General features: G+C 37.3%; 1 protein-coding gene across 1 annotated transcript; it reads left to right on the top strand.

Annotated features, from left to right (window-relative positions):
- The first annotated feature begins 2,039 nt into the window (after positions 1–2,039).
- On the top strand, positions 2,040–24,417 carry LOC131166752 (uncharacterized). The gene is made up of 2 exons (XM_058125323.1): positions 2,040–2,490; positions 24,149–24,417. Exons 1-2 carry the CDS (start codon positions 2,040–2,042, stop codon positions 24,415–24,417), a joined length of 720 nt encoding a protein of 239 aa, XP_057981306.1.

The raw sequence follows: 24,417 nt of genomic DNA, 5'->3' as shown, positions 1-24,417 counted from the left end.
TTAGCAGACCTCTCGATAATTAGGTAAGGGGAATAAATTAAGCCAGTTAATTTCAAAAATTTTATCAATTAAAGTATAACATGTGTTTATGGGATTTTAATTTTGCATCTATTATATGCTTGTGAAAATTTAGGAATTTTGGTTATAGGAAAGTTCTAAAAATTGATATATATTATTTTTATATAGCAGGAAAATACAATTTTTCCCGTACAGATTATAGTATAAGAATTTTATTTAAAATTGTGTGGCATGAGAAATATCAGATATAGTACAGAGATTTAATACATAGTTTTATACAACTGTTATCGAACCATGATTATGTATAGCTTTTATAGAACCATGATTATATACAGCTAATTACATAACCATGATATATAGTTATTACAGAGTAATGATTTACAGTTATTATAGAATCATGGTATTACAGTTATTATACAGATTCATGGTTATTTCAGTTTATACAGAATCATTGTAAAACTGTAATATACAGACATAGTATTATAAAGTATCAGAACCCCGATGGACCAGAGCAGATCACAGAGCACAGTACCGTAACTATACAGTATAAAGAGTGCAACCACACATCTTAGATAGAGTAAGGATTATTCAGTCGATTGTGCCTAGAGGAGGGACGAAGACTCCCTGGCAGTCAGGTCCAAGTTGAGGAGGCCAATCATACTATAAAGGTTATAGTTTGACTTAGCCTGGTAGGCCAGCCAGAATGAAGTCCCGCCCATGGGCCCCATAACCTGAGCATGCGAGGTCAATTCATGCATACAATTATCTATCAAGAGAAGCTTTCACAGTTATATAAATAAATGTATATAGTTTTACAAAGAACATGAACTATTTATTATAGTTAAAAGTATGTTCAAATAGAAAGTTTGTTTTAAAAGGCATAAGTGTGAGTTATGATATGATTTACATTGAAATATTAGTACAACTATAGTTGATTTAATAATTATGTTATTCAATCAAAACTCATTTGCCACACACTGGTTGTAATTTATTCTATCTTACTGGGAGGTGTCTCACCCGAGAATTCCAAACATTTCAAGTGATTTAGATAGACGTGCGGAGCTAGCTCTAAGATAAAGGGGACTTTAGTACTGCCCTAGCTATAGGGTAAGTTTTTGACTTGGGAGTTGTATTTTTGGGTATGCCCTTAAGGCATAGGGTTTCTTTTGGAAGATGTATGTATATATTTTGGGAAATACGGAAACTCTTGTATTTTAAATAAGGTTAAAGTGTTTTTATGTTTTCCACTACATAGATGGTATGTTTTATAACAGGTATCCATGGTACCACTTGAGGTCCGAGATGTTACGGTGAATATTATTATAAGTATCAAAATAATAGTGTACATTTAGAAAAAAAAATGGTAATAGTTTTGGGGTCGTTACAAGTTTGGTATCAGAGGCTAAGTTGTTAGGTTCTGTAAACTTTAGTGTACAACGAAAAATAATACCAAAGTATAGGAATATATTTTGATGAGAATAGGTAGAGGATGGACTGAGATTTTGGTAAAGTCAATGTGAGGGATTAATATGAGAATTTAGGGTTTTTTCTTGTAGTTTGGAGATAGGAACTTCGGGGTGGTTTCTGTGATTTTCCCAAGGTGACGATTTCAGGAAAGTCATGGTAAACTATCGTCAGTTTTGTTTCTGAATGGTAAGATTGAGCCTTAAATTAGTGGATTGGTGGTATGAATATATGTTAGGATTCTTAGTTAGATTAATGTAAGAATTGTATTATGAAGTTAGGATTTTCAGATTATTCTCGTGTTATTGCAAGATGGACTCCAGAAATAGAAATGCACACGTTGGTGGTAGTGGTGATGCAGGGCCTTCTAGTATGGGTGGAAATAACTCTAACCAAGTGCTACACAGTGTAGCACAGCAGGTGATAGTAGAAATTGCCCAAAATAGCATAGAACAGGGTTGCCCACTAGCTTATCAAAGCTGTACGATTCAGCAGTTCATCGACATGAATCCTCCAGCGTTCTCAAGGGGAGCTAACCCTACAGTTGCCAAAACTGGATGCAGGAAATTGAGAAAACACTGACGGTGCTGCACTGCACTGATGATCAGAGGGTTCTCTGTGCCACATATAAATTTACGGGTGAGGCTAAGAGGTGGTGGACAGCCGTGAAGTTGTTAGAGGAACAAAGGCCCGTACTAGTAGCCATGACTTGGAACCAATTCAAGGATGTGTTCTTTGACCGATATTTTCCTGCCACTATTAGGGGAGTTAAGGTAGAGGAATTTTTGAATTTGACAAAGGGGCATCTAACGATCCAGCAATACACGACGAAGTTTACTGAGCTGTCATGTTTTGCCCCATATATTATCCCAGACGAGGCTAAGAAGGTGAGGAAATTCGAGAGGGGTTTGAGGCAAGAGATCTATGAACAGGTGGCAGTTCTAAACGAGCGGGACTTTTCAGAGTTGGTTGGCAAAGCCACTGTAGCAGAGGCGAGCAGGCAGAGAGGTATTGGGATACAGAGCCAAAGAAAGAGGCCCACACCTCCTAGGTTTCAGGAAGGTACTAGTCAGGGCCCATAGAGGGGAGACCAGTACGGCCGAGGTCAAAGGCAAGTGATGGGAAACCATGGATATTAGGGCGAGCAGATGTGTCCTATTTGACCTAGATGTAGCAAGAGACATATAGGAGAATGTCGTGTGGGAGAGAATATCTGTTATCGGTGTGGAAGGCCCAGACACATTGCGAGAAACTACCAAGCATAACCAGCTAATTTACCAGCTCCGAGACCATTCTGGGGAAATAACCAGGCGCCTCGAGGCGGCCAATAGAGGAACACAGCCCTAATGAGGGTCTATGCAATGACACCGGGAAATGCTGAGGCTGCAGGCAATGTGATGACAGGTACTATTAATATGCTTTCAATTAAAGCTATTATTTTATTTGACTCAGGGTCCACACATTCTTTTGTGTCTAAGGGGTACGTCAAATTATGTGGGGTAGAAACTCAGCTATTAGACACCGAGTTGTTAGTAGCTACACCGATAGGGTCAGTAGTGAGTTGTTGAAGGGTGCTTAAAGGGTATCGAGTAGATATTCAGGAAAGAGTATTTGATATGATTTTGGGTATGGATTGGCTAGCAGCTAATTACGCCAGTTTTGATTGTCATCAGAAAGAAGTGATATTTAGGTCTCTTGGAGAGTAGGAATTCAGATTCGTGGGGTTTTGTGTGCATGCCTCACCACAGTTGTTGTCAGCTATTCAAGCAAGAAGATTACTCCGGGACGGTTGCCAAGGGTACATAGTTTGTATATATGAAATGCTAGAGGGAGAATTGAAACTTGCTGATATTCCAGTAGTTAGGGAATTTTTAGATGTTTTTCCAAAGGAGTTACCTGATTTACCACCGGATCGTGAAATTGAGTTTGTTGTTGATTTATTTCCATGATTGGCACTAATTTCTAAAGCACCCTACAGAATTACTCCAGCTGAATTGAAAGAACTGAAAGACCAGTTGCAAGAATTATTAGACAAAGGGTTTATCAGGCCTAGTGTGTCACCCAGGGGAGCACCATTTTTATTTGTAAAGAAGAAAGACGAGTCGATGAGGATGTGTATCGACTATAGAGAGATAAATAAAGTGACAGTTAAAAACAAGTATCCTCTTCCCCGTATTGATGACTTATTTGATCAGCTCCAGGGAACTCGGGTCTACTCTAAGATTGATCTTCGGTCAGGATATCATCAGGTAAAGATTAAAGAAGAAGATGTTCCAAAGATAGGCTTCCGAATCAGGTATAGCCTCTACGAGTTCTTGGTTATGCCCTTCAGATTGACCAACGCATCGACAGCGTTTATGGACCTAATGAAAAGGGTATTCCATAGTATTTGGACCAATTTGTTATCATTTTCATTGATGATATTATGGTCCACTCAAAGAGTTTTAAGGAGCACGAAGATCATCTAAGGATGGTGCTATAGGTGTTGAGAGAAAAAAAGTTGTACGCTAAGTTTGAGAAATGTGAATTCTGGCCGATGGAAGTTATGTTCTTTGGACATGTGATCTTCGGGGATGGTATTTTTGTAGATCCGAGTAAGATAGAAGTGGTGGTGAATTGGACGAGACCGAGGAATATTTAAGAGATCCAAAGTTTCTTGGGTCTGGCGAGATACTATCGGCGGTTTGTAGAGGGTTTTTCCAGATTATTAGGTCCTTTAACATGGCTCACGAGGAAAAGTGTGAAGTTCGAGTGGACTGACGAATGTGAGCAGAGCTTTCAGGAGTTGAAGAAGCAACTCATCACCGCACCAGTTTTGACAATTCCATTAGGGGATGGAGATTATGTAATCTACAGTGATGTGTCTCTAAGAATACTTGGGTGTGTATTGATGCAACAAGGAAAAGTTGTAGCATACGCTTCTCAGCAACTCAAGGAATATGAAAAGAATTATCCGACGCATGATATAGAGTTGGCTGCAGTGGTGTACGCCTTAAAGATTTGGAGACATTATCTGTATAGTGGGAAGTGTGAGATCTTTATAGATCATGAGAGCTTGAAATATTTTTTCAAATAGAAATAGTTGAATATGAGGCAGAGGATATGGTTAGAGTTAATTAAAGATTACGACTATATTATCAGTTACCACCCAGGAAAGCAAATGTGGTAGCTGATGCCTTGAGTCAGAAATCAAGGAATACCTCTATGTCAGCAGTGGTGATGCAGCATCAGATTAGAATGGATTTGGAAAGGCTTAGTGTAGATCTCGTAGAGGAAGATCACCAGACAGTCATTGCTAGTATGGTACTTCAGCCGACTTTGTTGTAGAAAATTAAGATTGCTCATATGCAAGATACATAATTAATAAAGATCAGAGATAAAGTACATAGTGGACAGGGAACTGATTTTACTATTTCAAATGATAGAGTTTTGAGGTTTTGTACCAGATTGTGCCACCTGCAGATACTGAAAATAAAAGAACCATCTTGGAGGAGGCGCATCGATCCTTGTATACAGTGCACCTTGGAAGCACTAAAATGTACAGGGATCTTTGGAAGTCCTTTTGGTGGAGCAATATGAAGAAAGAGATAGTTGAGTATGTTACGCAATGTTTGACGTGCCAGCAGGTAAAGATTGAGCACCAGAGACTGGCGGGACAATTACAACCACTCCACATTCCTGAGTGGAAAGGGGAACATATTTCTATGGATTTTGTTACAGGGTTGCCGCCAACACTTCATAGTCTGGATGCTATATGGGTAGTCGTAGACCGATTAACAAAGACTGCCCACTTTCTTCCTATCAAAGTTGGCCACTCCATTAGTAGGTTGGCAGAGATATGTATACAAGAGATAGTAAGACTACATGGAGTTCTTTTTTCCATCATCTCTAACCGAGACCCATAGTTCACATCGCAGTTTTGGAAAAGTTTGCAAAAAGCCATGGGTATGCAGCTGACATTCAGTATGACCTTTCATCCTCAGACCAATGGACAAACGGAGAGGACGATTCAAATACTAAAAGATATGTTACGAGCCTATGTATTAGATTTTGGTCGTAGGTGGATCCAGTTCATGTCACTAGTCGAGCTTGCTTATAATAACAGCTACCAGGCTACCATTGGGATGATACCATATGAGGCGTTATATGGTAGGAGATGTCGATCATCGTTATATTGGGATGAAACTGGTGAGAGACAAGTTTTGGGGCTAGAGATGGTTCAGCAAACTTCCGAGAAAATCAAACTCATCAAAGATAGAATCTGAATAGCTCAGAGTTGGCAGAAAAGTTATGCATATACTTGCCAGTGAGAGTTGGAATTTGATGCAAGAGATCATGTATTTTTGAAAATTGCACCGATGAAAGGGGTGATGAGGTTCCGGAGGAAGGGTAAGTTGAGCCTTAGGTACATTGGACCATTCGAGATACTTGAAAGAGTGGGTCCATGTTGGCCTAATATGGCTTTCAAATCTTGTTTTGATGATAAAAAATAAAGGTTAATTTAACAAGTTGTTGTTTAAGTGATAATATTTCAGGAAACCTTATATGACAAACTTCAAAAGGATCAAAGAAATGAAAGTTTAAGATCCAAAGTACCATAAAGTCATGCTCCAACAACAAAGTGATCAAAAGAAAGTTCAAAAGGACCAAGATGTTCAAAACATGTGGAAACTTAAAGAATATTGAAGCTTAAGTCTAAGTGGATTCAAATCAAATATATATATATATATATATATATATATATATATATATATATAAATGAAGACTTCAAGCTTAGAGAGTTTTTAAGTCTTTAGGACGACTTATGTAAGTACTTCATTATAAATATCATTTTGAAATTCTTTGAAGCTCATTAAGGGTTGATGTGGACTTAGAAACCTTATTTTGAAAATCCTGAAAAATGCTTTTTAGAAGTAAGAAAGCAAGATGGCTAAGAGTTTTGAAACTAACTTAAAAAAACAGTATTTATAACTATTTAGGCGAGTGAGCTTTAGACCTCAGGCGACTAAAGATTTTTCTGAACTATTTTTAACAGGCAATGCAGGATCAAGTGACTGACCCTTGAATCCTCAGGCGCCTAACTCTGTTTTAAATAGAAAATTTACACTGTGTTTAGAAGGATCAAGCGATTAACCTCGAAGGGTTCAGGTGATTGACCCCGAAGGGTTCAGGCGACTGACCCTCGTTAATGACTACTATTTTTAAAGTTTTTAAATTAAAATTTATGTTGCTTGTGCCCCAAACTTCATATAAACTTGGGAAACACTCCAAGTAAATTGGGCAACATGAATTTAACACTTTTTGAGCCTATAAATACATGGTGTCTAAAATCAAACATATACCAAGAAATTGGAAATCAGTTTTCAAAGCTCCTTTGCTCATTCTCTCTTAAAGCTCTCTTGCACTCATACTTTTACTGAGAATTTCCTGAGATAAACCGAGTCTCCAATCACTAATCTGAAAGCTAATCTTCTGAGGTGGTGAAATACTTTTTTGAGCTTCAATTCACTTTATCTTTGATATTTAATTTGAAGTATTAGCTGAGCTATATTTGTACTAACCAGCTCTATTTGAGAGCATCTCTTGTACACAAGAATCTTCTCCTGTTTCCTTGTTTTCTTTGACGGTTTAGGGTTATTGGATCATTGTACCGAGTGTGGGGTATCGCTTGGAGAGGGGGTTCCACCCTAAAGGAGGGATTGTAACGGTTAGTTCTGCTAGCAAAGGAACGTTATAGTGGAATCCTTAGGTGGTCTTGCCTAAGGCGAGGACGTAGGCTGGGTATAAGCTGAACCTCATAAAAAACTCGGTCTCACTCTTAGCATTTACTCTTTAATTTTACTGCATATATAAATTGTATAATTGTGTATTTAAGTGCAGGTAGTTGAGACAATTGAGATTAAGAAAAACTTTAAATTTAAGGAAGTACGTTGATTGATCGTTTGTGGAAACCTAAAAGGGAGTACGTTGATCAATTATTTGCGGAAACCTTGGTTAAAAGGAAGCATATAAAATCCATAAATACAGGGCTAAAATCAAATTCTACGCTGACTTTTGCAAACACTGATTCAAGGAAGCGATGCTGCAATTTTTGTGTTGGTTAAGTATTTTGTATTTGATTGATTGGTTGATTGGATTGTCATTGTTGAAAGTATTTGGTTTGTGTGGATTGTGGTTGATTTAATCAAAGAATTAAAAATCAAAATCATTCTTGTTTGTTTGTTAAGTTTATAAAAGGTTGGGAATTTGTAAAAAGATTTAAAAGAAACTTTTAAAAACCCAATTCACCCCCCTTCTTGGGAATACTTCTTCCTTTTCAGTCCAATTGACTACAGGTTAGCCTTACCTCCAGTTCTATCTAGAATTCATGACGTGTTTCACATTTCGATGTTGAGGAAATAAGTCATGAATCCCTCCCATGTGATTAGTTATGAGGAACTAGAGCTTGGTGATACCTTCTTTTATGAGAAGTGCTTATACAGATTTTCAATCGAAAGGAACAGGAGTTACGCACAAAGAGGATTCCACTGGTAAAAGTATTATGGCGCAACCATGCAATTGAGGAGGTTTAGTGGGAATTAGAGGAACAGATGCACCAGCAATATCCACATCAATTTAGTGGAGATCAGAGATGAGATATTAAGAGTAAAATAACTAACAGTGTATGTATTGTTGACTTGTATAGTGTAAGGTAGGATAGTTAATATTTTGACCTTAGCTTATAAATGGTTTTGGGAGAGTTTTCTTTTTCTTTAAATGATTGTAATCTCTCAGAAGTCTTCCTTGTAACCTCGGTATTCCTCTGCCATAAGTGAGGGTAATTAATAAAATTACAATGTTTTCTTTAAGGTTGGAAATGTGGTAGATAGCAAATTTCGATGACGAAATTTTTATAAGGAGGGGAGAATATAGAGACCCAGAAAATAGAAATAATAAGAAAAATAGAAGAAAGGAGGAAAATGGCTTGGTGAGGAGAAAACCGGCAATGGTTTTGTGGAGTACTAAGAAAACCGTCGACGATTATATAGTTACCGTAGTCAGGTAAAAGGGTAAACACTGAAATTCGATGGGTTAAACACAAAACCAGCAATGGTTTTCTGGGAGCCTAAGAAAACCATCGATGGTTTTTAACGGTGAAAAAATATTATAAATGGGTTGCATGTCATTTTATTTTAGATTTACAAAACCCTCTTTCTCTCCTCTAGAAGTTGTGAACACACACACACACACACACACTCTCTCTCTCTCTCTCTCTCTCTCTCTCTCTCTCTCTTCTCATTTTCTCACTCTAAATTCGCCCCATCGATGATCAGACTCCATATTTTAGGCCTAACGATAATCCTCGTCAATTTGACCGGAGCAGAATTATGTTTTGAGGATCTCAGGCACCACTTCAAAGTTGAGGTAAGGGTGTTAAATGTTGGTATTTGATGTATTAAATGAATAATATGGGTTTAGGGATAATTAAATGATTATAATTGTGGGGTTAAAGTTGATTGAATTGGGAAAAATGTAAATTTCAAGATTTTGGTGCCAACGCCGTAGGCACGAGTTTAGGGTCCCTACGTTCCTTAGGGAATGAGGTTAGAGTAATTAATAGTTAGTGGTTTGATGTTTCATTAATAAAATGGAGTATGTGTGTTCGGGAAAATGTGAATGTGATATTATTCAGTGGAATACATAATTTCAGGGTTTTTGAGTTCTGAACACCGCGGACGTGGTTATAGAATTTTAGCAGACCTCTCGATAATCAGGTAAGGAGAATAAATTAAGCCAGTTAATTTCAAAAATTTTATCAATTAAAGTATAACACGTGTTTTTGGGATTTGAATTTTACATCTATTATATGCTTGTGAAAATTCAAGAATTTAGATTATAGGAAAGTTTTAAAAATGATATATATATTATTTTTATATATGCAGGAAAATGCAGTTTTTCCCGTACAGATTATAGTATAAGAATTTTATTTAAAATTGTGTGGCATGAGAAATATCAGATATAGTACAGAGATTTAATAAAGAGTTTTATACAACTGTTATTGAACCATGATTATCTATAGTTTTTACAGAACCATGATTATATACAACTTATTACCAAACCATGATATACAACTATTACAGAGTTATGATTCACAGTTAGTACGGAATCATGGTATTACAGTTATTATACAGATTCATAATTATTTCAGTTTATACAGAATCATGGTAAAACAGTAATATACAGACATAGTATTATAAAGTATCAGAACCTTGATGGACCAGAGCAGATCACAAAGCATGGTACCATAGCTATACAGTATAGAGAGTGCAACCACACATCTCAGATAGAGTAAGGATTATTCAGTTGATTGTGCTTAGAGGAGAGACGAAGGCTCCTTGGTAGTCAAGTCCATGTTGAGGAGGCCAATCGTACTACAAATGTTATAATTTGACTTAGCCTAGTAGGCCAGCCGGAGTTAAGTCCCGACCACGAGCCACACAACTCGAGCATGCGAGGTCAATTCATGCATACAATTATCCATCCAAGGAAGCTTTCACAGTTATATAAATAAATGTATATAGTTTTACAGAGAACAGGAACTATTTATTACAGTTAAAAGTATGTTCAAATAGAAAGTTTATTTTAAAAGGCATAGGTGTGAGTTATGATATGATTTACATTGAAATGTTATTACAGTTATAGTTGATTTAATAATTATGCTATTCAAGCAAAACTCATTTGCCACACACTTGTTGTAATTTATTCTGTCTTACTGAGAGGTGTCTTACCCTGGAATTCCAAAGGGGCTAAGCTAAGTGCCTTTTCAAAGTGGCTAAGGGCCTAAAGTTTAGTTTTTTTAGAAATTAAATAAAAAGGAAAATCTGTAGGAAGTCGTCAACCACCTTTTGCAAACAATCAACCAGTAGATCCTGCAAGGGTGTTTTTCACCTATTTTCAACCTTTTTTTCTTGAAATTTGAACTTCAAAATACGACACGCATACACTCATATAGGGTAAGTGCAATAACCAATTTTGGAGTAGTTGCTTTAGGGTGTTAGATATTTTAAATACACAATGTGCAATCTTTATGCAAATAGCGGTTAAACTTATTGCAACTAGGCTTTGATACCAATTGATGTAAATAATGTGATCCCAAGAGGGGGGGGGGGTGTGAATTGGAGATATAAAACTTCCTAGGCCAATTTTAAATCACAAATAGTATTTCCTAGCCTAGGGTCTTTCGAAGCAGTCTCAATTCCCCAATAAATCAAGTATGCAAATATTTAAAACAAATGTGGTATTCTTTAGAAATTAAGTGTTTGCATACATCCATCACATCATATCACATTCAGAATATATAAGTGTGTATGTAAAGTGATTAAGCTATGAGTGCATACATACACGTGTGCAGCATATCTCATTTAATTTAAATGTGTGCATGCAAATAATTATAACTATAAATAAGCAAGCATACACATATGGAAATTAAAGTGTGGAAACATAAATGAGATAAAGAGAGAAAGACACACACACACACACAAGATTTGTTATTGAGGTTCGGCCAAACTAGCCTACGTCCCCCGCCTTGGGTATACCCCTCAAGAATTCCATTATCCCTACTCACTTAAAAAGGTGGAGCAGAAGCCTTTTACAACCTTTCTTTATGGGGCAAGATAAACCCCAGCTCAATTACCAGACTAAGTCGAACTGGTCTCCCTTACAGAGTGGAGACACCCTAGCTCAATTCACGGGCGCCACAACCAACACTCCTTGCGAGGCGGAGATACCTCAACAACACTTTACGAGTGGTGCCAAAACCCAGCTCAATTTCTAGGTTGAGCACAACTGATCTCTCTTACGGGGCAGAGACTCTCTAGTTCAATTTACGAGCTGAACCCAACCGATACAATAAAACAATTTTTGTACAATTAAAATGCTTCTCAATATAAGCAGATTTGTACACTTTAAAAACACAATGCACTCTCAAATATGATATGAAATAAGCTCAAGAGAGTAAGAGTGTTTTTCTTAAAATAAAAATTGCAATCTTTGAAAATAATATATATGATAAATACTCAAAGATTAAAACCCTATAAAATATTTCTCCAAAAAAATATTTTCAATAAGAAGTAGGAGAACATAGGGTTTGCTTTCAAGGTATTTTTGCACAAATGAGTATGTATGATCTTTGGTTTGAAAAATAGTATGCAAAAATATTCACAAGCTAAAAATGAGTTTTTTCCAAAAAAAAAAATGTTTATTTAGTAGGAATATGTGGAGAAACACAAGCTAACTCTCACAAAATGATTTTTCAAAAACAAAGGAGAGAGTGAGAGTATGTGCTTATGAATGCCCAAATAAAATACTCTCATGTAAAATAAATTTTCCATGAATGAAAGAGAGTTGGAGAGAATGTGAAAATTTGCCCCAAAAAGAATTTTTGCAATGAAAACAATATGGGAGAACTTTAACTAAAAAATATTTTAGAGACTTTTGAAATTAATCAAAGTTGCTAATTTAAGCTTATGAAAGGGTATATATAAAGTTTCCAGGATTTTTTACCGTTGGGGATATGCTGGTCATTTTTAGAAAATATTAATTAAAAATTAATTACATTTAAACACTGAAAAAATAGGGCAACCTGAGAGGTTCGGTTGACTGACCAAAAAGTTGGTTGACTAAGCTATGTTAAGATTTGAATTTTTTCTCTAGGTCGAGTCGACTGAGCAAATCATTGGTCGGCTGACCTTGGGCGATTTTCCTTCCTTCATAGGTTTGGTTGGCTGGCCAAATGACTGATCGGCTGAGCCTTGAAGGCTGGTCAGCTGAGGCTATTTTGAACTAAAACGTCGGTTGGCTAAGGAAGGTGGAAAGGCAAAGTCTTGAGGTCGGTCGACTAAGGATACTACGTTCAAAAACAGTCGGTCGACTGAGCCTTGTCAAGGTATGACTTCTAGCCTTGGTCGGTCGATTGAGCAGATTTGAACTGGAAGGGTTCAGTCGACTGAAGTCCTTGAATACCTCAGTTTATGCCCTCATTTTGACCCTAAAACTATTTAAAAAACCTTTGATAGATTTAGGCAATTATGAAAAATATTTTTCCCGAAAGGTTAAGTCCCTAAGGTCAAACTAAGGTCGTCTGAGTTTAACACTTCATATCATGCAGATGCATGCATTATTACATACCGAATATAAAACTAAAATGCAATACAAATAAAATCAAAAGTTGTCTTCTTCTTCTTTTGCTCTTCAAACTTCATGGAATACACTAGATGAGTATGCTTTAAGTCCTTATGGCTTCCATTTGTCATTTACCTTATGTGTATGCTAGGATATAAATTTGTTCAAACACTAAATGCGCACATGAGATACTAGTGCTTTGTCAGCATCAAAATAGAGATCAGATTCAAAAAGTCAACAATTATGATTTTACTTTTTCACTCCATAAATGACACAACCTAAATCTTACTATCATAAAAATAATCTATAAAAAAATCAATAATTTATTAACAAAATTTAATATCATAAGAACAAACAAAAAATGATACTTTTTAAACTTGTTTTTACGAACAATGATTAAAAATAGGAAAATTATGAGTTTAATTATTATCAAAATCCAAAAACTAATATAAATTGAGATCCATATTTCTGGTATTAAATCAATGATAAGTTACAAATGTTATGAAGTAGATTATGAATTTTTTTTTATCAAAATTTAGAAATTGATTTTTAAAAAGAAAAAAAAGCACATCTAAAAAAATCACAAGAAGAACTCCTATTTCGGGAGTTAGATTCATGATAGTTACATAAAAACAAAAAACAAAAAATCATGAAAAGAATAAAATGAAGAAGGAGAAAATTACTTTCATAGAAGAAGAAAAGTTAGGGACAATAAAGGAATTATATACATGGGATTTCATGTATTAGAGCGAGCGATCTATCATGAATAATGTGTGCTTTATGCATGACCTATACTTACAGTGAAACACTTAATAAAGAGTCAACTATTTGATAAATAAAATTAATTAATTGTATAAAAAGTCATTAAAAGAGCTTGAGAGATCAATTAATTATAAATTATTAAAATATTTAAAAAAAATTAAAATTCTGAAAAATTAAAACTTAATTTTAGAAGATTATGAGGGTAAACCAATCTCTTTTAACATAATAGTATACATCTCATATATAATTGTAGTGATCCAAAAAAAAAATTTAAAAATAAAAAAATTAAATTAAAATTTAAAATAAATAAATTATTAATTAATTAATTATTATTAATTATATAATATAATATAATATATATGTTAACTTATTCCTAAAGGATCAAAGATCCTTCAAGAAGCTTTTTTTTTTCTTTTGTTTTTCTCTGCGAACAGAGAGAACCTTCCTCATCTCCTTGTTCTCTCTCTCCCACTCTCCTCCATCTCATCTCCGTTATTCGGCCAATAAAAAATCTGAAAATACCGTTGGGCTTTGCTCGCCGCCACCGACATTTCTAGTGGAGCGGATCTATCGTGGGAGCAGCGTAGACATATTTCCTGGGGTAAGGCCAAATCTCAAACTTACCTCAATTTCTCTTAAATTATAATCCCCATTAACGAATGTAAATTGTCAGGAGACTCATGGGAAGATTCTCTACAATATAGCCGGAGCGAGTTTTCGAATTGGAGTTCCGGGGCACCAATCATAAATCAGGAGTAAGTTTGATAATTTAGGCTTTTATTAGGCTATTTAGAATATTCAAAACATAGGGGAATTTTAGGAAAAATTACTCTAGGAATAATGATGAATTATATGGTGAAATTTGAATTTCAAGGTTTAGGGGTTTTTGAACACCTGGGGTGTAGGTCGGGGCATTAGTGGGCTTTTTCAGGAATCAGGTAAGGGGATTAAGTTAAGTTAGTAATTTTATGAAATTTGAATCAATTTAATTGTTATGTTTATACAAATATATTTAATTATTTATTTATTCATTTGGGAATTTAAAAACTATTTTGAAAACCAACCGTTCGAAATGAATTTTACAAACCTAAGATATATGGTATGATATTTTTGAATAAAATGAACGGTGAAAAGTTTGTTTATTTATATGGATATGTTAAAATGTGGAAAATTGTGTGGCAGATGACTTAATTTGTATGGATTATTGTATATCTCAATTTGAGATTTTGAAATACTGAATTGTTTGAGAAATACTAAAATTGTTGAGAAATATTGGAAATGCTTGTGAAAATACTGGAATTGTTTATGAAATGCGGGTGTTTGAATTAATGGCTAGTAGCCGGGTATTGTTTGATAGGCCAAGGGCCAGGATTATTATTTGACGGTCGAGGGCCGAGTTTGTATTGATGGCTATATGCTGGATCGTATTCTGTGGCGGGGGGCCAGGTTTTGGAATGACAAGGAATATATGTGAATTAATGTTTTAAATGGTGATTTCTATTATATAAATTGCATGATATGCTTTAGGAACCTTATGGACCAGTATATTGTGAGCACGGTACCATTGCTAGTTAGACCATGTGCACCCACACTGTTTGGATAGAAGTGTAGGGGGTCCAGCCGACTGCCTACGTGAGGTTTAAGTAAGAGCGTCGGACCTACAGTTTTGCTATAGATCCCTGCAAATGTGTTTGTAGAGGATGTTGTTTTTGACTTTGTTTGGGCGGATCACCCCGGCTTAGTCCAGCCTTCGGGCTGCACAACCCATGCCATGGGGATGTAAATGGCGTGTTTGTCACAGGGAGTGTCTTATATGTATATCTGTTAATTTATGTGAATACGGTTAATTAATAAGGTAACTTCAAGGGCTTACTGAGAAAAGTGAGTGCCCTAGTAGCAGTAATGGTACTAGAGCAGAGGGAAGCTACTTAAATAGGCGAGTAATCTTCCTTATCCTCCGCTAATTTTGTGTGTGAGTGTAAATTAATAATGTTTTCATAAATGTGTTTATCTATTTAGTGAACTGGTTATTTTCTATACACTAAATGCATGTTGGCCACACACTGACATTAACTTAGTCTTTCCCTTACTAAGCTGTGCCTCACCCCTACTTTACAAACTGTCTTTTCAAGGAATCCTAGAGATCGGGTCTAGCTGGCTAGAGGAGTCGGGCTAGTGATGTAAATTTTATGTAGGTAGTGTGTTGATAGAGATTTTATTTTTGTTTAGTTTTATGAGATGTAATTATGTGGAAATGTATATATTTGTGTATAAAGATAGTTAGAACTCTAGTAATGTAATTTTGAGGATTTTATATTTTATTTTCGTTGGGTACGTGTGTTTTATATTTGATGAATAAGGTATCAGGTACACTGACGTCACTAAAGTAGCACTCCGGGCCCACGTGGCGGGTCGGGGTCGTTACAGGTGGTATCAAAGCCTAGGTTTGTAAGGTTCTGTAGACTTTGAGGATTTATAATTACTAGAGCATAGGTTGAGATAAGATAGGGATAGAAGTGGGTAGGTTAAGATGGGTTTTGGTCTAGAAGCTTGGAGGTAGAAATCTATTGACGGACTTCTGTGATTTTCTGAATCAGTTGCGAATTTCAGAAAACCATGGTAAATCCATCGATGGTTTTGTTTCTGGGTTGGGGGACTAGAACTCCGAAAATTTAGGGTGGAATGTTAGGATGAGTGGGTATGGGTGTGAAGTTAATGTTAGGATGGAGAGTTTTACCTTAATGGTTTTGTGATAGAATTGGGATATGAATTATTAAATTAGAATCTATATATTATATCAATTCCATTATTACATAGTTGCATTAATTATGCTAAAGGTGAAATTTCTATGTCAAGTTATATCCTAATTACATACTATGAGATAGTGTCATTGCATTATTTGATTTAGGTGCAACCAACTCATTTTTGTCTCAAGAATTTGTTAAATTATGTGGGTTAGAAGTTCAACTGTTAGAAACTAAGTTAGTAGTGGGCACACCAACAGGGTCAGTGTTAATATGTAGCAAGGTGATCAGGGATTACCCTGTAGAGATTCAAGGGAGAGTGCTGCTTACTAGTTTGATAGTCCTTGATATGCAAGATTTTGACATTATTCTGGGCATGGATTGGCTAGTGTCTAGCTACGTGAGCATTGGCTGTCGCAAGAAGGAGGTGGTATTCAGACCTCCTGGGGAGTAGGAGTTTATATTTGTTTGGTAGGGTGTGCGTTCGACACCATGGATCCTTTCGACTATCCAGTCAAAGAGGTTACTTTTGGGGGGACGCCAGGGTTACCTTGCAATGGTGAAGGAAGCACCGAAGGAGGAACTCAAGTTGGAAGATATCCCAGTGATAAGGGAGTTTGCTGATGTTTTTCCAGAGGATTTACCGGGGTTGCCTCCTGATCGGGAGGTGGAATTTTCAATTGATTTGATCCCAGGGACAACACTAATCTCCAAAGCCCAATACAGAATGACTCTAGCTGAATTAGAGAAGTTAAAGGAGCAACTATAGGAGCTTCTAGACAGGGGGTTTATCAGATTGAGTGTATCGCCCTAGGGTGCACCAGTGTTGTTTGTGAAGAAGAAGGACAGGTCGATGATGAGGATGTGCATTGACTACCAAGAGATTAATAAGGTAACGGTGAAGAACAAGTATCCATTACCCCGAATTGACGACCTGTTTGATTAGCTTCAGGGTACGCAAATTTTCTCTAAAATTAATCTGTGATCTGGATATCATCAAGTGAAGGTTAGATCAGATGATGTATCGAAGACTGCTTTTCGAACTCGGTCCGGCCATTACGAGTACTTGGTTATGTCATTCGAGTTGACGAATGCTCCAGCGGTATTTATGGATCTGATGAACAGGGTATTCCACAGGTACATATACCAGTTTGTTATTTTGTTTATAGATGATATTTTGGTCTATTCGAGGAGCCCTGAGGAGCATGAAGCTCATCTGAGACTAGTACTTCAAGTACTTAGGGAAAAGAAATTATTTGCTAAACTTAAGAAATGTGAATTCTGGCTAGAATATGTTGCATTTCTGGGTTATGTGGTATCCAAGGAAGGGATTACAGTGGATCCAAGCAAAGTAGAGGCTGTAGTTGATTGGGCAAGGCCAAAGAACGTGCAAGAAGTTAGAAGTTCTCTAAGTCTTGCCGGATACTACCGCCGATTTGTCGAGGGGTTCTCCAGATTATCAGGGTCTTTGACACGACTCACAAGGAAGAATGTGAATTTTGACTGGACTGACGAACGTGAGCAAAGCTTCCAGGAATTGAAGCAACATCTAGTCACTGCCCCAGTGTTGGCCCTTCCATCAGGTGAGGGTGGATTTGTAATTTACAGTGACGCATCGCAGAAGGGACTTCGTTGTGTTTTAATGCAGCAAGGGAAAGTCATTGCGTATGCGTCTCGCCGGTTGAAAGAGTATGAAAAGAACTATCCTATGCACTACTTGGAGCAGGTAGCAGTTGTGTTTGCATTGAAGATATGACGACATTACCTTTATGGTGTAAGGTGCGAGATCTTTATTGACCATAAGAGTCTCAAGTATTTCTTCACCCATAAGGAATTGAATATAAGGCAGCGCAGATGGCTCAAGTTGATAAAGGATTATGACTACACCATTAGTTATCACCTAGGAAAGGGGAACGTGGTAGCCGATGCATTGAGCCGAAAATCTGGGGGTACGTCAACCTCAACAGTTATGGCTTCTCACCATATCGTAATGGACCTGGAGAGGTTGGGTATAGAATTGGTAGAAGGGAATCATCAGGCGTTCATTTCTAGTTTGGTGGTTCAACCGATTTATGGGAGAGAATCAAAACAGCTTGATTGAAAGATGCAGAGTTGATGGAGATTGTAGAGAAGATACAGAATGAATAGCACACAAACTTTAATATTATTGAGGATGGAGTTCTCAGATTTCACACTCGATTGTGTGTGCCAGATGACGCAGAGATAAAGAGGACGATTCTAGGGGAAGCTCACCGTTCTCTCTATATTGTTCACCCAGGTAGCACAAAGATGTATAGAGACTTGCAAGAATCATTCTAGTGGAGTAACATGAAGAGAGAAATTGCTAAATTTGTGGGTTAGTGCTTGACATGTCAGTAGGTGAAGGCAGAACACCAGAGGCCATCGGGACCACTTCAACCACTGGACATCCCCACGTGGAAGTGGGAGCATATCTCGATGGACTTTGTATCAGGATTGCCTTCAGCATTGCATGGGCAGAATGCCATATGGGTAGTGGTTGACAGATTGACAAAGACTGCCCAGTTAATTCTAGTCAGAACTAGTTATTCCATGGATAAGCTGACAGAACTCTATGTTCAAGAGATAGTCATAATACATGGCATGCCCATGTCCATCATTTTAGATTGGGATTCGCGGTTCACTTCCTGTTTCTGGAAGAGTTTGTAGGGTGCGTTGGGTTCTCAACTCACTTTCAATACTACATTTCACCCTCAGACGGATGGACAGTATGAATGAACTATTGAGATTCTCGAGGATATGCTACGGGCATGTGTGTTAGATTTTAGGGGCAATTGGATCCGATATCTGCCGTTGGTTTGCATACAATAAGAGTCACCAGGCCAGCATTGGAATGACACCATAAGAGGCTTTGCATGGTTGCTAGTGTAGATCTCCATTGTACTGGGATAAAGTAGGCGAGCGGTAGATTTTGGGATCAGAACTTGTTCAGTAGGTCTCTACAAAGGTCGAACTTATCAGGGAAAGGATCAAGGTAGCACAGAGTCGGCAAAAGAGTTATACGGATACTCACCGACGGGGGCTAGAATTCGATGTAGGTGATATGATATTCTTGAGGATTGCTCCAATGAAGGGGGTGATGAGGTATGGAAAGAAGGGCAAGATGAGCCCTAGACACATTGGACCATTCGAGATTCTGAAGAGGATTGGTTCAGCTGCATACATGATAGCACTACCCCCAGCGCTGTCTAGGATACACGATGTGTTCCACGTGTCCATGTTGAGGAGGTATATTCCAGACCCCTCACCTGTGATCAGTTATGAGTCGTTGGAGATTGGGGATGCTCTAGCATACGAGGAGGTGCCAGTTCAGATTCTGGATTAGAAAATACAGGAACTGCGTACTAAGGATATATCGTTAGTGAAGGTGCTGTGGCGAAATCATGCAGTTGAGGAGGCTTCTTGGGAGTTAGAAACATAAATACGCTAGAAGTACCCGCAGCTGTTTAGCGAGGGCTAGTGCCAGACGGGTAAGGGTATGGTTGTATATTGAGGGATAAAAGTAGGTTGTGTGGTTAGTTGTATATAGTTTTAATTATGGATAGCCTTTGGGAATTTTTTTTTATGGTTATTGTAATTTCCCAAAGGAAGTATTGTAACCACGGTATTCCTCCGCCATAAGTGAGGGTAGTTAATAAACATGGGACGGAGCCGCTATGTGGGTGTCTATCGACTCTTCTGTAGATAGGGGTAGTGAGTTAAGAACGTGATTGGTAATAGTTAACAAATTTTCAGGACGAAATTTTTGTAAAGAGGGGAGAATGTAGTGATCCAAAATTTTTTTTTTTAAATAAAAAAATTAAATTAAATTAAAATTAAAATTAAAATTTAAAAGAAATTAATTAATATTAATTAAATAATATAATATTATAATAAAAATTTATATATATATATATATATATATATGTTAACTTATCCCTGAAGGATCAAAAATCCTTCAAGAAGCTTTTTTTTTTTTCTTTTGTTTCTCACTGCGAATAGAGAGAACCTTCCTCATCTCCTCGTTCTCTCTCTCTCCCATTCTCCTCCATCTCGTCTGCATTATTCGGTTGATCAAAAATCCGAAAATACCGTTGGGCTCTGCTCGCCGCCACCGACATTTCTACTGGAGCGAATCTGTCGTGGGAGCACCGTAGGCATATTTCCTAGGGTAAGGCTAAATCTCAAACTTACCTCAATTTCTGTTAAACTATAAGCCCCATTAACGAACGAAAATTGTCAAAAGACTCGTGGGAAGATTCTCTACAATCTAGCCGGAGCGAGTTTTCGAATTGGAGTTTCGGGGTACCAATCATAAATCAGGGGTAAGTTTGATAATTTAGGCTTTTATTAGGCTATTTAGGGTATTCAAAACCTAGGGGAATTTTAGGGAAAGTTATTCTAGAAATTATGATGAATAATATGGTGAAAGTTGAATTTCAGGGTTCAGGGGTTTTTGAACACCTGGGGTGTAGGCCGGGGCGTTAGCGGGCTTTTTCAGGAATCGAGTAAGGGGATTAAGTTAAGTTAGTAATTTTATGAAATTTGAATCAATTTAATTGTTATGTTTATACAAATATATTTATTTATTTATTCATTTGGGAATTTAAAAACTATTTTGAAAACCAACCGTTCGAAATGGATTTTACAAACTTAGGATATATGGTATGGTATTTTTGAATAAAATGAATGGTGAAAAGTTTGTTTATTTATATGGATATGTTAAAATGTGAAAAATTGTGTGGTAGATGACTTAATTTGTATGGATTATTGTATATCTCGATTTGAGATTTTGAAATATTGAATTGTTTGAGAAATACTGGAATTATTGAGAAATATTGGAAATGTTGTGAAAATACTAGAATTGTTTATGAAATGCAGGTGTTTGAATTAACGGCCAATGGCCGGGTATTGTTTGATTGGCCAAGGGCCAGGATTATTTGTTGACGGTCGAGGGCTGAGTTTGAATTGATGGCTATCTACCGGATTGTATTCTGTGGTTGGGGGCCAGGTTTTGGAGTAACAAGGAATATATGTGAATTAATGTTTTAAATGGTGATTTCTATTATCTAAATTGCATGATATGCTTTAGGAACCCCATGGACCAGTATATTGTGAGCACGGTACCTTTGCTAGTTAGACCATGTGCAACCACACTGTCTGGATAGAAGCGTAGGGGGTCCAGTCGATTGCCTGCGTGAGGTTGAAGTAAGGGCGTCGGACCTGTAGCTTTGCTGTGGATGCCTGCAGATGTGTTTGCAGAGGATGTTATTTTTTACTTTATTTGGGCTGATCACCCCGGCATAGTCCAGCCTTCGGGCCGAACAACCCGTGCCATGGGGATGTAAATGACGTGTTTGTCACAGGGAGTGTCTTATATGCATATCTGTTAATTTATGTGAATACAGTTAATTAATAAGATAACTTCGAGGGCTTGCTGAGAAAAGTGAGTGCCCTAGTAGTAGTAATGGTACTAGAGCAGAGGGAAGCTACTTGTATAGGCGAGTAATCTTCCTTATCCTCGGCTAATTGTTTGTGTAAGTGTAAATTAAGAATGTTTTCATAAATGTGTTTATCTATTCAGTGAACTGGTTATTTTCTGTATACTAAATGCAAGTTGGCCACACACTGACATTAACTTAGTCTTTCCCTTACTGAGCTGTGCCTCACCCCTACTTTACAAACTGTCTTTTCAAGGAATCCCAGAGATCGGGTCTAGGTGGCTAGAGGAGCCGGGCTAGTGATGTAAATTTTATATAGGTAGTATGTAGATATATATTTTGTTTTTGTTTAGTTTTATAGGATGTAGTTATGTGGAAATGGATATATTCGTGTATAAAGATAGTTAGAACTCTGGTTATGTAACTTGAGGATTTTATATTTTATTTCCGCTGCATACGTGTGTTTTATATTTGATGAATAAGGTATCAGGTACACTGATGTCACTAAAGTAGCACTCTGGGCCCACGTGGTGGGTCGGGGTCGTTACAATAATGATATATTACTATCTATACTACTGTTGCAGCCAAAAATTGAATGACCTTCACGATTCCTGATCACGACCACCTGAAAAGAGATAAATAAGCAATATTTGGAGGACTCAGGGTGTACTCTGGGGGATCTCTCTGATGTCTAAGTTAGGGATTGGCTTGAGAGGTTTTTAATGCAAAAGTAAAGTAGAGTTTGACCCCAAGGGTGATGTGCCATTTATTAGCGAATTATGGCGTAAGCGTGAATCGCTCTAGTTATTATAACATTGGCGTAGATTGGTCTGGTCATCATGGAGCTGACATCAATTGCTCTGCCTGAGCAGTTGACTTAGGTGGTAATTTCCCTCATCAATGCTGGGCTCTAGTCTCCTCTGGACTTATGGTAAGTGATATATTTTGGGTATATCAATTGTCCCCCCTTCAGTTTCGAATTTTTGAAATTGGCTTCCAAAGTTTGAAAGTTGTTGTTGTTGTTGTTTTTTTGTTTTTTTTTTGTCGAGCAACACTTCTTGAGGCATTTTGGGTTGTTTGTGGCTTCATGATTCATGCTCTTTTTTTTTTTTGCCATTTCTGGCCTAATGAGTTGTGCTCATATTTTGGGCTGCTTCTGAGCCTCACGAGCGTTGCTCGTCAGTTGGGCCGATTCTTCTTTGCCTAATTAGCTGTGCTTATTTTTTAGGCAGTCTTCTGGCCTCATGAGCGTTGCTCGTCAATTGGGCCGATTCTTCTTTGCTTAAGGAGTTGTGCTCATTTTTTGGGTAGTCTTCTGATCTCACGAGCGTTGCTCGTCAGTTGGGCCGATTCTTCTTTGCCTAATAAGCCATGCTCATTTTTTTGGGCAGTCTTCTAGCCTCATGAGCATTGCTTATCGATTGGGCTGATTCTTCATTGCCTAATGAGTTGTGCTCATTTTTTGGGTAGTTTTCTTGCTTCATGAGTGTTGCTCGTCAGTTGGGCTGATTCTTCCTTGTCTAATGAGTTGTGCTCATTTTTTGGACTATATCTTCAGCAACATTTTGGTAATTAATGATGTCGGGATGGTTGTTCAATTCGACAGGTTCTTTCAGTTTTGATTCCATTGGAGTTAAAGATGTGAGTTTTGGTATTTTCAATATCAATTAGGATTCGAAATAGGTTCGGGATGGATTTGTTTCAAAGGGTTTGGATGTGTATGCACCAAGTGTTTGATCATTTACGGCAAAGGGAACTGCAGGTGAGCGTGCAATGTTATAGATTTCGCAGACTATTTCCGTGTCATTTGTGTCATCTGTGAGGTCTATAAACTCAGATTATTCGATTGTATCCCAGTTGATTTGATTGTCCCATGTTGGATGAGGTTGTGAGTGTAGTGGCAGATTGAAGTTTGAGATTGAGAACTGCGAGATGTCTACCATTGACGACGGTGATTTTGTTAATGTTTGTTTTGATTATGGTGTGGATTGTTTAGCTGATTGTTCTCCAGGTGCTCGACAGAATGTCACTAAGGAGCTCGGTTTTACTATTTAGGGTTTTACCGATTGCAGTTGCTACATTTGTGCAATTTCAGTGTGCGTTGCAATTTCAACTCAAATTTCCAATTGCAATTTCAAATTCACTGTTTAGAGCACTGTTCAACGTACATGAAGGTGCAAGAGTCATTATTGCCGACCCCATGGTGCATTCGGCCAACCCATTGGAATTTCAAACTTGACTTTGTTTATTTAATTGACAGTGTAGTTGTCATGACACCACTATGCATTTGGTGCATAAGTCATTGTTCAATCAATTAAATAACTTGAACATCCTATTAATAATTATTAGCCATTAAGGCGGAGCTCTTCAAGTGTTGAAACTGTGGCATCTATTTGTTTTTTTATAGAATTATTATTGTATGATGGAGAAAAAATTATACCTTGAGAATAGGCATGTTGGCTACATAAATCTTGCGGATAGAAACGTCAATTGTAGTCGGATTCGCATTAGATCCGAAAATTTCCTAATATTGCAAGCTAGGTCCTGGTTATTCGGCCGTCAATTTTCTTACTTGGCTTCTTCAATGCGATGAAAGTGCCATTGACATGCTTGAATGTAATAAACCCTTACCCTTTACTTTTCCCAGTGACCTTCCCAAGGATCGCGACGGCTTCTTCGAGGTCACTGTCGGTGGAGAAGAGATTGTGGTGGTTCTTGATGGTAGTGTCCTATCCAAGGCCACGAATGAAGAGTTTGCACTGGGTAGGGCCCTAATAGGCAATGGATCAGACGACGTCGAGTATGTCTAG

Source organism: Malania oleifera, chromosome 10 (assembly GCF_029873635.1).
Source record: "Malania oleifera isolate guangnan ecotype guangnan chromosome 10, ASM2987363v1, whole genome shotgun sequence".
In the NCBI taxonomy this organism is placed as follows: Eukaryota; Viridiplantae; Streptophyta; class Magnoliopsida; order Santalales; family Ximeniaceae; genus Malania; species Malania oleifera.
The sequence above is the reverse complement of the archived record's forward strand: the minus strand, read 5'-3'. Positions and strand labels throughout refer to the sequence as shown.